Source organism: Danio rerio, chromosome 20 (genome assembly GCF_049306965.1).
Source record: "Danio rerio strain Tuebingen ecotype United States chromosome 20, GRCz12tu, whole genome shotgun sequence".
Lineage (NCBI taxonomy): Eukaryota > Metazoa > Chordata > Actinopteri > Cypriniformes > Danionidae > Danio > Danio rerio.
The window spans coordinates 56,720,001-56,736,040 of NC_133195.1; the positions used below are offsets into that span (position 1 = coordinate 56,720,001).

Consider the following 16,040-nt stretch of genomic DNA (forward strand, 5'->3'; position numbering starts at 1 on the left):
TGTATTATTGTCGGCTAACGTTAGTGAAAGAGTCGTTCGGGGGATTCATTCACAAACGAATCGCTCCCTCCGTCAGTATGAGAAGTGAAAGCAGGAGAGGAGCTGTGTTTCAGGACACGGTTAGATCAGATTTAACAGGAAGGGTGAATAGTACATTTCTGTACACACAAACACAAGCTTTTTGTCAGGAATGCCCGTGCGGTCACTGATCCATCAATGTAGAAAAGTGATGTGTAATTATAATTTTCGTAATTAGAAAAAAAATTACACACTAACATCCAGGAATCTCCCGATCATAGATATATGTGTATATGTGTATAACTCTGGCTTTGGATGGCCACAGTCCCCCACTGTACCTTGGTCCCGCATTCATTTCAAAGGAGCGCTACCCTGTAGCAAGATGGCGGCGCTATTGACGCATTCGGTCCAATAGACAACAATAGGCCAGGCGACATCTAGTGTATATATCTATGGAGTAGATCAAAGGCAGAGATGGCAACAGGACCGCATAATAACAAAGACTATAGAATACACCTTAAAAGGGACTTTGATAATACGCCCTTAGAAGATTAAAACAGCGTAACTACAGCTATCCTGATCATTATTAAACCAGTAAGTGATGTTCAGTGAAGCGAATCACATGTACATCAGTATTCACAGCCTTTGGTGTGAAGCTCTAAACTGAGCTCAGGCTCATTCTGTCTCCACTGATCATTCTGGAGATGTTTCAGCAGCTTCATTGGAGTTCACCTGTGCTCAATTCAGCTGATTGAACATGATTTAAAGGCGTACACCTGTCTATATAAGGGCCCAGGGTTGACAGTGCATGTCAAAGCACAAAACTAAGCATGAATACAAATGAACTGTCTGTAGATCTCCGAGACAGGATTGTCTTGGGGCACAAGGCTGGGGAAGCTTACAGAAACATTTCTGCTGCTATGAAAGCTCCAATGAGCACAGCGGCCTCCATCATCCGTAAGTGGAAGATGTTTAACCACCAGAACTCTTCCTAGAGCTGGCCGGACATCTAAGCTGAGCGATCGGGGGAGAAGAGCCTTAGGGAGGTGATCAATAACCCGATGGTCACTCTGTCTGAGCTCCAGTGTTCTTCTGTGGAGAGAGGAGAACCTTACAGAAGGACAACCATCTGTGCAGCAATCCACCAATCAGGCATCTGTATGGTAGAGTGTCCAGACGGAAGACACTCCCCGCCTGGAGTTTGCATCTGAAGGACTCTCAGAGCATCAGAAACTAAACTCTCTGCTCTGATGAGACTCAAACTGAACTGTTTGGAGTGAACGCCAGGCGTTACGTTTGGAGAACAGCAGGCAGCGCTCATCAGCAGGCTAACAGCATCTCTACAGTGAAGCATGGTGGTGTTGGCATCATGCTGTGGGGATGTTTCAGCAGCAGGAACTGGAAGACTAGTCAGGATAGAGGGAAAGATGAATGCAGCGATGTACAGAGACATCCTGAATGAAGACCTGCACAAGAGTGCTCTTGACCTCAGACTGGGGCGACGCTTCATCCTCCAGCAGGACAATGACCCAAAGCACAACGCCAAAATATCAATGGAGTGTCTTCACAACAACTCGGGGAATGCCCTTGAGTGGCCCAGCCAGAGCCCAGACCTAAATCCTATTGAGCTTCTCTGGAGAGATCTGAAAATGGCTGCACGCCGTCGCTTCCCATCCAACCTGATAGAGCTTGAGAGGTACTGCAAAGAGGAACGGCCGAATATTCCCAAAGACAGATGAGCAGAGCTTGTGCATCATATTCAGAAAGACTTGAGGCTGTAATCACTGACAAACGTTCATCAACAGAGCATTGAGCATTGAGCATGTGATTTATCAGCTTTTTATTGTTAATAAATCTGCAACAATTTCAAAAACTCTTTGTTCACATTGTCATTATGGGGGATTGTGTGTAGAATGTTGAGGAAAAAATCAATTTGATCCATTTTGTAATAAGATGTGTAATTAACATAAATGTGGAAAAAAGTGAAGCGACATCAATACTTTCAGGATGCTCTGTATACTGAATGTAAGAAAGAGATCTGTAAGGGTGTACATACTCATTTCTGCTGATCATTTAAGCCCCTAACAGTGAGGGGATGCAGCTTTAACTTTAACTACAGCTTTAAGTACAGTATTGCTCATTCAGGCAGACATGAGGTGTGGATGAGGAACACGTGAGGACGTTTCTAGACACTCAATACACTATCATGATAGAAATACACAGAGCAGACGCACACACACACACACACACACAAAGAGACACATTCCTGAGCTGAAAACATGACCGTGAGATGCAGCTCTGTGAAGGAGGTTGAAGAGGTGAAGAAATAAGAGAAGAACAGTCATCATCATCATCATCATCATCATCATCACACTTCAGCAACATGTGACACTCACAGACAGACAATCACTCAGACAAACACACACATGCACAGACATGCACTCACACACACAAGTGCACAGACATATGCGCGCACACACACACACACACACACACACACACACACACACACACACACACTCAGACAAACACACACATGCCCAGACATGCACTCACACACACACAAGCGCACAGACATATGCGCGCGCACACATACACACACACACACACACACTCAGACAAACACACACATGACCAGACACACACTCACACACACAAGTGCACAGACATATGCGCGCACACACACACACACACACTCAGACAAACACACACATCCACAGACATGCAATCACACACACAAGTGCACAGACATATGCGCGCACACACATACACACTCAGACAAACACACACATCCACAGACATGCAATCACACACACAAGTGCACAGACATATGCGCGCACACACACATACACACTCAGACAAACACACACATGACCAGACACACACTCACACACACGCACAGACACACACTCACACACACAAGTGCACAGACATATGCGCGCGCACACACACACACACACTCAGACAAACACACACATCCACAGACATGCAATCACACACACAAGTGCACAGACATATGCGCGCACACACACACACACTCAGACAAACACACACATGCACAGACACACACTCACACACACACACACTCAGACAAACACACACATCCACAGACATGCAATCACACACACAAGTGCACAGACATATGCGCGCACACACACACACACTCAGACAAACACACACATGCACAGACAGACACTCACACACACACACACTCAGACAAACACACACATCCACAGACATGCAATCACACACACAAGTGCACAGACATATGCGCGCACACACACACACACTCAGACAAACACACACATGCACAGACAGACACTCACACACACACACACTCAGACAAACACACACATCCACAGACATGCAATCACACACACAAGTGCACAGACATATGCGCGCACACACACACACACTCAGACAAACACACACATGCACAGACACACACTCACACACACACACACTCAGACAAACACACACATCCACAGACATGCAATCACACACACAAGTGCACAGACATATGCGCACACACACACACACACTCAGACAAACACACACATGCACAGACACACACTCACACACACACAAGCGCAGACATATGCACATATTCACAGACATACACACTCACAGACAGACCCTCACTCATACAAACACACACATCCACAGACATTAACTCACACGCACAAGTGCACAGACATATGCACACACACACACACACACACTCAGACAAACACACAAAGACAAACACACATATGCACAGACATGCACTCACACACACAACAACCACACAGACATATGCACGCACACACACACTCACACACAGACACACACTCAGACAAACACACACATGCACAGACATGCCCTCACACACACAACAACCACACAGACATATGCACGCACACACACACTCACACACAGACATGCACTCTCACACACAACAAGCACACAGACATATGCACACACACACACACACACACAGATACGCACTTACACAAACGCACACACAGAGAGATGCACTCTCTCTTACAAACCCATTCACAGACACATGTACACACGTACAGATGCGTACAGACAAGCACACACACACATGTACAGACACACTCTCACACATGCATGAGCACACACACACACACATGCACAGACATGCACTTACACACAACAGGCGCACAGACATGTACAGAATCACACACATGCAGACACGCACTTACACACACACACACACACACACGCACAGAGACGCACTCACTCAATACAAACACAAAACCACGTGCACAGGCACGCGCACACACTTACAGTTACTTACAGACAAGCACACACACGTACAGACACACACATGCATGCACAGACACACTCTTACACATGCCTGCGCGCGCACAAACACACACATGCACAGACATGCACTTACACACACAAGCGCACAGACACTCACTTAGGCACTCACACACATGCACATACACAAACACCTGCACAGACATACACACACATGCACCGACATGCACTCACACACAAGCCACACACATGTACAGACACACATGCACTCACACACACTCATGCACACACACACACTCATGCACACACACACACACATATAAACACACACAAGCGCACAGACATGTACACACACACACACAAATGCACACACACACACACACTCAGATAAAAACACACCTGCACAGACATGCACTCACACACATGTACAGACACACATGCACTCTCACACAATCATGCACACACACAGACATTCCCTCACTCAGACCAGCACATGCACAGATATGCACACACACACACACACGCGCGCAGACACACACTCACAGATGCGTACAGCCAAGCACACACATGCATGCATAGACACACTCTCACACATGCATGCACGCATACATACACACGCACACACATACACACACACACACACTCAGACATCCACACAAACACATGCGCGGACACACACTCACCGTTGTGACATACAAGCGCACACACATTTACAGACATACACATGCATGCACAGACACACTCTCAAAGATGCATTCGCACACACATGCGCAAACACACACTCACTCAGACAAAAGCATACATGCACAGACATGCACTCACACAGACAAACACACACATGCGCAGTAAACTCGCACACTTGCACACACGTGGACATTCACTCACTCAGACAAACACACACACATAGACATGCACGCACACACACAACAAGTGTACAAACACACACACATGCTCAGACACACACATGCACAGAAATGCACTCACACACACTCATGCGCACACACTTATTTAGACATGCACACACACATGCACAGACAGATGCATAATGTTTGTGTGTGTGTGCGTGTGCGTGTGCGTGCGTGTGCGTGTGTGTGTTGATAGGTTTGCTCATTTGGGTCAAAACCAGCACAAAGTGGAGCGACACGACGACATGAAGAAATCAGACGCCGTCATCAGTCTGTGAGTGTACACACACACACACACGTCATTTCACATTAAATCAGGCTCTGTGTATGTGTTTGTTGTGTGTTAACGCACATGTGTGTGTTAATCCATGTTTAGTGTGTGTGTTAATGTGTATTTAGTGTGTGTGTGTTGTTAATGCATGTGTGTTTGTTTGTTTGTGTGTGTGTGTGTTAATGCATGTGTGTCTGTGTGTGTAATGCGTGTGTTAATATGTTATGTGTTAGTATGTATTAGTTAATATTAATATGTTATTAATAGTTAATTAGTTATATGTGTTAGTATGTGTGTTAACGCGCTTGTGTGTGTGTTAATCCATGTTTAGTGTGTATTTAGTGTGTGTGTGTGTGTTAGTGTGTTAATGCATGCGTGTTTGTTAGTGTGTGTGTGTGTGTATGTGTGTGTGTTAATGCATGTGTGTCTGTGTGTGTAATGCGTGTGTTAATATGCGTATGTGTGTTAACGCGCTTGTGTGTGTGTTAATCCATGTTTAGTGTGTATTTAGTGTGTGTGTGTGTGTTAGTGTGTTAATGCATGCGTGTTTGTTAGTGTGTGTGTGTGTGTATGTGTGTGTGTTAATGCATGTGTGTCTGTGTGTGTAATGCGTGTGTTAATATGCGTATGTGTGTTAACGCGCTTGTGTGTGTGTTAATCCATGTTTAGTGTGTATTTAGTGTGTGTGTGTGTGTGTGTGTTAGTGTGTTAATGCATGCGTGTTTGTTAGTGTGTGTGTGTGTGTATGTGTGTGTGTTGTGTGTGTTAATGCATGTGTGTCTGTGTGTGTAATGCGTGTTAATATGCGTATGTGTGTTAACGCGCTTGTGTGTGTGTGTTAATCCATGTTTAGTGTGTATTAATGTGTATTTAGTGTGTGTGTGCATTAGTGTGTTAATGCATGTGTGTTTGTTAGTGTGTGTGTGTATGTGTGTGTGTTGTGTGTGTTAATGCATGTGTGTCTGTGTGTGTAATGCGTGTTAATATGCGTATGTGTGTTAACGCGCTTGTGTGTGTGTGTTAATCCATGTTTAGTGTGTATTAATGTGTATTTAGTGTGTGTGTGCATTAGTGTGTTAATGCATGTGTGTTTGTTAGTGTGTGTGTGTGTCTGTGTGTGTGCGTTTATTGTGTGTGTTAATGCATGTGTGTCTGTGTGTGTAATGCGTGTTAATATGCGTATGTGTGTTAACGCGCTTGTGTGTGTGTTAATCCATGTTTAGTGTGTATTTAGTGTGTGTGTGTGTGTTAGTGTGTTAATGCATGCGTGTTTGTTAGTGTGTGTGCGTGTGTATGTGTGTGTGTTAATGCATGTGTGTCTGTGTGTGTAATGCGTGTGTTAATATGCGTATGTGTGTTAACGCGCTTGTGTGTGTGTTAATCCATGTTTAGTGTGTATTTAGTGTGTGTGTGTGTGTGTGTGTGTTAGTGTGTTAATGCATGCGTGTTTGTTAGTGTGTGTGTGTGTGTATGTGTGTGTGTTGTGTGTGTTAATGCATGTGTGTCTGTGTGTGTAATGCGTGTTAATATGCGTATGTGTGTTAACGCGCTTGTGTGTGTGTGTTAATCCATGTTTAGTGTGTATTAATGTGTATTTAGTGTGTGTGTGCATTAGTGTGTTAATGAATGTGTGTTTGTTAGTGTGTGTGTGTCTGTGTGTGTGCGTTTATTGTGTGTGTTAATGCATGTGTGTCTGTGTGTGTAATGCGTGTGTTAATATGCGTATGTGTGTTAACGCGCTTGTGTGTGTGTTAATATGTTTAGTTTGTGAGTAAGGTGTGTGGGTGTGATAGAGGGAGAGAGAGATCATGTCATGATAATGCATGCAGTGTGTGTGGGAGCTTGTGTGTTAGTGTATGTGTTTATTGTGTGCTAATGCATGCGTGTATCTGTGTTAGTGTTTGTATTATTGAGTGTGTGTGAGTTTGTGTTTGTATGTGTGTGTGTCTGTGTTTTAGTGTGTGTTAATATGCGTTTAGTGTGTATTAATGCATGTTTAGTGTGTGTGTGTGTGTGTGTGTGTGTTATTGAGTGTGTTATTGAGTGTGTGTGTATAAGCTTGTGTTTGTATGTGTGTGTGTGTCTCTGTGTTAGTGTGTGTTAATGCATGTTTAGTGTGTGTGTGTGTGTGTGTGTGTGTGTGTGTGTTATTGAATGTGTGTGTGAGAGAGCTTGTGTTTGTATGTCTGTGTGTTAGTGTGTGTTAATGCATGTTTAGTGTGTGTGTGTGTGTGTGTGTGTGTGTGTGTGTGTGTGTGTGTGTGTGTGTTATTGAATGTGTGTGTGAGAGAGCTTGTGTTTGTATGTCTGTGTGTTAGTGTGTGTTAATGCATGTTTAGTTAGTGTGTGTGTTAGTGTGTGTGAGCTTAAGCCACAACCACACGTGCAGCAGGTGTGTGAATATTTCCTGATGTTGCGTAACATCATTTTTCACACACCACCGCTGGCGCTGTCAAAAACATGTGTGTGTTTTCTTCACTTGATGTGTGTTGCGTTCACACTGGCACCTCATTGGTTATGGGCGGAGTTTGCTGTAGATCTGATCTTTATTTGGTATTTTTGTAACGCGTCTGGACTGAAGAGTGTTTGCTTACACACGTTTATAAAGGTCACGCCTGTGCTAAGCATGTGACCTGTGTGTGTGTGAGAGGGAGAGAGAGAGAGAGCAACTAATCCACTGTCATTAAAAAGACTATATATACATCCAAGGGCCACTTTATTAGGTACACCTTGCTAGTACCGTGTTGGACCCCTTTTGTTTTCAGAACTGCTTTAATCCTTCGTGTCAGAGATTCAACAAGCTGCTGGAAATATTCCTCAGAGATTTTGCTCCATATTGTCATGACAGCATCACACAGTTGCTGCAGATTTGTCGGCTGCACATCCATGATGCCAATCTCCCGTTCCACCACATCCCAAAGCTGCTCTATTGGATTGAGCTCTGGTGACTGTGGAGGCCATTTGAGTACAGTGAACTCATCGTCATGTTCAAGAAACCAGTCTAAGATGATTGAGCTTTGTGACATGCTGCGTTATCCTGCTGGAAGTAGCCATCAGAAGATGGAGACACTGTGCTCATAAAGGGATGGACATGGTCAGCAGCAATACTCAGGTAGGCTGTGGCGTTGACACCATGCTCGATTGGTACTAATGAACCCAAAGTGTGCCAAGAAAATCTCCCCCACACCATTACACCACCACCAACCAGCCTGAACCGCTGATACAAGGCAGGATGGATCCATGCTTTCATGTTGTTGAGGCCAAATTCTGACCCGAGCATCCGAATGTGTCAGCAGAAATGGAGACTCATCAGAGCAGCAACGTTTCTCCAATCTTCTATTGTCCAGTTTTGGTGAGTCTGTGTGAATTGTAGCCTCAGTTTCCTGTTCTTAGCTGACAGGAGCGGCACCCGGTGTGCTCTTCTGCTGCTGTAGCCCATCCGCCTCAAGGTTGGCCGTGTTGTGTGTTCAGAGATGCTCTTCTGCAGAGCTCAGTTGTAACGAGTGCTTATTTGAGTTACTGTTGCCTTTCTATCAGCTGGAACCAGTCTGGCCATTCTCCTCTAGCATCAACAAGGCATTTGCGCCCACAGAACTGCCGCTCACTGGATATTTCCTCTTTGTCGGAGCATTCTCTGTAAAGCCAAGAGATGGTTTTGCGTGAAAATCCCAGTAGATCAGCAGTTTCTGAAATACTCAGAGCAGCCCGTCTGGCAGTAACAACCATGCCACGTTCAAAGACACTTAAATCCCCTTTCTTCCCCATTCTGATGCTCGCTTTGAACAAGACCCAAGGCATTTAACGCTATTTGATTGATTTTATTTAGAAAATTATTTATCTTTTTATCTTTATTATTATTATTATAAACACTTTTCAAATACAATAATAATGATATTAATATTAGTCATTTATTAATTCATTCATTTTCATTTCAACTTAGTCCCTTTATTAATCAGGGGTCGCCACAGCAGAATGAACCGCCAACTATTCCAGCAAATGTTTTAGGCAGCGGATGCCCTTCCAACTGCAACCCAGTACTGGGAAACACCCATACCCACACACACACACTACGGCCAATTTAATCAATTCCCCTATAGCGCATGTGTTTGGACTGTGGGGGAAACTGGAGCACCTGGAGTGAACCCATGCCAACACGGGGAGAACATGTAAACCTTACATAGAAATACCAACTGACCCAGTCGTGACTCGAAGCAGTGACCTTCTTGCTGTGAGGTTACAGTGCTAACCACTGCGCCACCGCACCGCAATACTATTAATTCATAATATTAATTCAACTCCAGTCTTTGTTTTCAGATTACACATGTAGTTGAGTTTGTGTGTTGTTAAGGTCAGAGAGCGTCTAAGAGGAGAGCAGCAGCTGCTGTGAGTGAGTCAGACATGATGAAGTGTCCACATCTGCTGCTCACTCTGTTTACATGCTGTGTGTTATTGTGCAGCTGCATTATTAATGATGCCATTCACTTCTGAATGTGAGGGATTTCCACTGACGTTTGTGCATCAGTGTGTGTGTGTGTGTGTACTTGTAATTTTCACACACTTCAACACAAGTGAGGCGTCATGGAGGTTTTATTTATTTACAATATGATGTGTGAGTGAAATGAAGTCAGTCTGGAGCTCTGTGTGCGTGTGTGTGTGTGTGTGTGCACGCGTGTGCGTGCGTGCGTGCCTGTGTGTGTGTGTGTGCGCGTGCGCGTGTGTGTGCGCGTGTTTGTGTGTAAACGCACGTGTGTGTCTGCGTGTGTGTGTGTTTTTTGTGTGTGTGTGTGCACGTTTGTATGTCTCTGTGTGTGTAAGTCTGTCTGTGTGTCTCCCTGTTTGTGCATGTGTGTGCTTGTTTGTATGAAAAAGTGTGTGTGTGTTTGTGTGTGTGTGTGTATCTTTGTTTTTGTTTGCGCACGTGTGCATATGCGTGTGTGTGTGTGTGCACGTGTGTGTGCTTGTTTGTGTAAGAGTGTATGTGTGCATCTTTGTTTATGTATGCGCACAAATATGTGTGTTCGTATGTGTTTCTCTGTGTGTGTGTGTGTGTGTGTGTGTGTGTGTGTGTGTGTGTGTGTGTGTGTGTGTGTGTGTAAGTCTGTCTGTGTGTCTCCCTGTGTTAGTGTGTTTGTTTGTTTGTATGTTTATGTGAGAGTGTGTGCGTATCTTTATGTCTCTGTATGCATGCACGGGTGTGTGTGTGTGTGAGCGCACGTACGCGTTTGTTTCTCTGTGTGTGTAAGTCTGTGTCTCTCTGTATGTGCATGTGTGTGTACGCGCATGTGTGTGTGCGTGCGCTTGTTTGTGTGAGAGAGTGTGTTTGTGTGTATTTTTATGTTTCTATATGCACGCACGTGTGTACACGCATGTAAGTGTGTGTGTGTGTGTGTGTGTGTGTGTGTGTGTGTGTGTGTGTGTGTGTTTGACACTGATGATGTCACAGCTCCTCTCTCCATCTGTCTGAAGTGGACACGCAGCTCTGACTTCCACAGGAAGTAGGAAGTGTCACTTCCGGAGGTCTCGCTCTCTGATAATACACTGCAGGAAGTGAATCAGAGCAGCAGCAGACTGAAGGACGACTGCAGCCGCACATTCATCCTCCTGCCTGAGCTTTTATCCAGCAGTTCACACTGTTTAACAGAGAGGGAGAGGGGGGTTATATCAACACATTTCTAATCATAATAGTTTTAATAACTCATCTCTAATAACTGATTTATTTTCTCTTTGTCATGATGACAGTAAATAATATTAGACTAGATATTCTTCAAGACACTTCTATACAGCTTTTAAAGGCTTAACTAGGTTAATTAGGGTAAAGTTACATTTACATTTAGTCATTTAGCAGACGCTTTAATCCAAAGCGACTTACAAATGAGGACAAGGAAGCAATTTACAACTATAAGAGCAACAATGAATAAGTGCTGTAGGCAAGTTTCAGGTCTGTAAAGTCTAAAAAGGAAAGTATTAGTACTTTTTTTATTTTTTTTGTAGTACAGTTAGTGTGATGTTCAGAGAGGCAATTGCAGATTAGGAAGTGAAGTGGAGACTAAATAGTTGAGTTTTTAGTGGTTTCTTGAAGACAGCTAGTGACTCTGCCGTTCTGATGCAGTTAGGGAGTTCATTCCACCAACTGGACAGATTGAATGCGAGAGTTCGGGAAAGTGATTTCTTCCCTCTTTGGGATGGAACCACGAGGCGACGTTCATTCACAGAACACAAGTTTCTGGAGGGCACATACATCTGCAGAAGTGAGTGCAGATAAGAAGCAGCAAAGCCAGAAGTCGCTTTGTAAGCAAACATCAGAGCTTTGAATTTGATGCGAGCAGCAACTGGCAGCCAGTGCAAACGGATGAGCAGCGAAGAGACATGTGCTCTTTTAGGTTCATTAAAGACCACTCGTGCTGCTGCGTTCTGAAGCAGATGAAGAGGTCTGATAGAGTTAGCTGGAAGCCCGGCTAGTAGAGAGTTGCAGTAATCCAGTTTGGAGAGAACAAGAGCTTGAACAAGGAGTTGAGCTGCATGTTCAGATAGGAAGGGTCGGATCTTTCTGATGTTATAGAGTGCGAATCTGCACAATCGAGCAGTTCTAGAAATGTGGTCAGAGAAGTTTAGTTGGTCATCAATCGTTACTCCAAGGCTTTTCACCATTTTGGATGCAGTAATGGTTGCCCCATCCATCTGGATTGAAAAGTTATGGTGTAGAGTCGAGTTGGCAGAAACTTCAAGCATTTCCGTTTTCGTGAGGTTAAGCTGAAGATGATGATCTTTCATCCAGTGTGAAATATCCAACAGGCAGGCTGAGATACGAGCTGGAACCGAGGGATCATCAGGGTGAAAAGAGAGGTATAGCTGGGTATCATCAGCATAGCAGTGGTAGGAGAATCCATGTCTCTGTATGCCTGATCTGAAAGATGTGTAGATGGAGAAGAGAAGTGGCCCAAGAACAGAGCCTTGAGGTAGCCCAGTTTTTAGATGCTGTAGGTTGGACACCTCTCCCCTCCAAGACACCCTGAATGACCTGTCAGAGAGGTAAGATCTGAACCATTAAATAACAGTGCCTGCAGCGCTCAGTGACTCAAGCGTAGATAGCAGGATCTGGTGGTTGACAGTGTCAAAAGCAGCTGACAAATCCAGCAAGATGAGGACTGATGATTTAGAGTCTGCTTTAGCCAGTCTGAGATCCTCCACGACCGAGAGCAGGGCAGTCTCAGTTGAGTGGCCTTTCTTAAAGCCGGATTGCTTGTTGTCCATGAGATTGTTTTGAGTAAGAAAGTCCAGGACTTGATTGAACAAGACTTTCTCCAGAATCTTGGCCATGAATGGAAGCAGGGATACCGGTCTGTAGTTTTCAAGTAGCAGTAAGTTAGGGTAATTAATTCAATTCGCCTTTATTTCTATAGCGATTTTACAATGTAGATTGTGTCAAAGCAGCTTCACATAGAAGACCATAATAAACTGAATCAGTGTAGTCCTGTTTTCATGGTTTAAGTTCAGTTCAGTTTAGCTCAGTTCAGTGTGGTTTAATAATCACTACTGAGAATCCAAACACTGAAGAGCAAATCCATCGATGCGCAGCTCTACAGATCCTGAAACATGCAAGCCAGTGGGACAGCGGTGAGGAAAAAAACACCAATTGGCAAAAGTGAAGAATTAAAAAACCTTGAGAGAAACCAGACTACGATGAGCATGACCATTACTCCACTGGCCAAACGTCTCATGCAGAGCTGCAGTCTAGGCGCTGGAGAATGCTGGACCTCAGCGAAGACTCGTCTGTCCCTGGAGGGTCACAGGAATCAGTCTCATGCTCTCCACTCCTGCATGACCACCACAGCAGCTGCTCAGGATACGGCCTGGTCCAGGATTATGGAAACCTTGGGATCATCTCTACACAGGTCTTGGATCGCATCAGTGGTCCTGCATAGTCTCTGAGGGCCTTAGCATGAGTATCCCCAGGTGGAAATAGAGAATAAAGAGAATAATTAGCGTAGCTGCTGTTCATAGTGTATATAAACGAGATGCAGAAACCTGCGTGGAGCACATTCATGTACCACATGGCTAAGTGATGCACTGAGTGTATGCTTTACTAAACAGATAGGTCTTTAATCTACTGTTGAACTGCCAGAGTGTGTCTGAGCCTCGGACGTTATCAGGAAGGCTATTCCAGAGTTTGGGAGCCATAAATGAGAAGGCTCGACCTCCTTTAGTAGACTTTGCTATTCTAGGTACTATCAAAAGCCCTGAGTTTTGAAATCTTAAAGAGCGAGTTAAATTGTAGCGAGACAGAAGGTTGGTTAGATAAACAGGAGCTAGATTATTTAGAGCTTTATTGGTAAGATGCAATATTTTAAATTCAATACGAAACTTAACAGGCAGCCAGTAAGGAGGATAAAATTGGGGTGATATGATCATATTTTCTAGACCTGGTTAGAACTCTGGCTGCTGCATTTTGTACTAATTGAAGTTTGTTAATAGAGGATGCTGGGCAGCCAGCAAATAGAGCATTACAGTAATCCAGCCTAGAAGTCATAAAAGCATGGACTAGCTTTTCTGCATCTGAGATGGATAGCATATTTCGTAAATTAGCGATATTTCTCAGATGAAAGAAGACAGTTTTTGTGACATGGGATATATGGTTTACAAAAGTTAGATTGCTGTCTAATATGACACCCAGATCTTTTATAGTAGCGCTAACACTAACTCTGTTGATCTACTATCAAAGATCTGGGTGTCATATTAGACAGCTATTAAACTTTAGTAAATTGCTAAGTTACGAATTAGGCAAGCCATTGCAGGGGCGTCCCCAAGGTAAACTCTGGCCACCCATGTGGCCACCCAAATATGATTCTGCTGTTGATATTATTAATTTAAATTTACTTGCATAAATTCACAATATTTCAACAAAAAAATAAACAGCAGCCCCTAAATTATTGTGGATTGATTGTTGCTTCGTTGCTGATTCACTGCCCCTCCCCCTTCCTGATTGTCGTTGACAGCACGCCCACACCTTCAATAGACAGCCATGGCAATTAAATATTTACCTTGAGATACATTAATAGGAGCTGCATTAATAATATTGTGATTCAAAAAGTGTGTGTGTGTGTGTGTGTGTGTGTGTGTGTGTGTGTGTGTGTGTGTGTGTGTGTGTGTGTGTGGTGATGCCTTTTGTTAATTTTTTGGTTGTATTAATTAATTAATTAATCAATCTTTAATAATTTCAGACATGGCATATACTGTATGCCAGGGGTGTCCAAACTCGTCCTGGAGGGCCGGTGTCCTGCAGATTTTAGCTCCAATTTGCCTCTACTCACCTGTAAGGATGTTTCTAGAAAGCCTAGTAAGAGCTTGTTTAGCTAGCCCAGGTGTGTCTGATTGGGGTTGGAACTAAACCTTGCAGGACATCAACCATTCAGGACTGAGTTTGGACATGCTTTTGGACTGCTGTATGCTGTACAATAAAAGTATGTGAAAAAATAAATGAATATATATATATATATATATATATATATATATATATATATATATATATATATATATATATATATATATATATATATATATATATATATATATATATATATATGAAAAGTTTTTTTCTAAATATAGATTTTATTTTTTATTTTTACTTTTTAGGAATTAATTGTGATATTTTAAGAGTAATTAAATAAATGTATTAAAACCAAATTATTTAATTTACCAGAAATAAAAATATAACATTACACTGATTTCATAACTTTTTTTGTGTGTGCGCCACCCCAAGATTAGGTGCTGCATCTTCTCAATAGTATCTGGATGCAGCCTTTATGATGCAAGCTGAGATTGCATCAATAAGCTATGCAATGTCCGACACAATGCACTCGATGGAGTGAGTGACATCAATGTGATGGGTAGGGTTAGGGGTGGGGTTAGGTGAGTGCATTAAAAAGCATTGGGGGCAGCTCAGACTGCACTGCACCAAGTCTGCATCCAGACCTCCCTCCCTCTTCTGGCCACCCCCGATGAAAATGTTTAGGGGCGTCTCTGAGTCATTGTATAATAATGTGGTTTGTTCTGGAGACTATCCAAAACAAATGTTGCTTAAGGGGGCTATTAATATTGACCCTAAAATGGCTTTAAAACAATTAAAAACTGCTTTTATTCTAGCTGAAAGAAAACAAATAAGACTTTATCCAGAAGAACAAATATTAGAGGAAATACTGTGAGAAATTCCTGAATCTGTTAATTACTGATTCTAATTCCTGATTTATTTACTCCTTGCCATGATGACAGCACATAATATTACACTAGATATTCTTCAAGACACTAGTATTCAGCTTAAAGTGACATTTAAAGGCTTCACTAGGGTAATTAGGGTAAAGTTAGGGTAATTAGGCAAGTCATTGTATAACAGTGGTTTGTTCTGGAGACAATCCAACACTAATATTTCTTAAGGGGGCTAATAATATTGACATTTTTTCCAGCTGGTTTTCATCTTTTATCAAAATATCCTCTTTTGTGTTCAAGAGGAATAATAAAACTAAAATGTTTTGAAACAGGAGTATAATAAAAATAATCATAAAAAGAAATAAAATAACCATAGA

At 43.0% G+C, this 16,040-nt stretch overlaps 1 protein-coding gene across 4 annotated transcripts in view; it reads left to right on the forward strand.

Moving 5' to 3' along the window:
• The window catches only part of fig4a (FIG4 phosphoinositide 5-phosphatase a), a 140,318-nt gene that overhangs the window by 119,612 nt on the left and 4,666 nt on the right, over positions 1-16,040 (forward strand). For 2 of the 4 annotated variants that reach the window (XM_073933767.1, XM_073933768.1), the window contains exon 23: positions 5,389-5,466. The exons of the other annotated variants lie outside the window; for them this stretch is intronic. In XM_073933767.1, the coding sequence (XP_073789868.1) occupies positions 5,389-5,466 (78 nt within the window). The remainder of the gene's footprint in view (positions 1-5,388; positions 5,467-16,040) is intronic. 4 annotated transcript variants of the gene reach the window in all.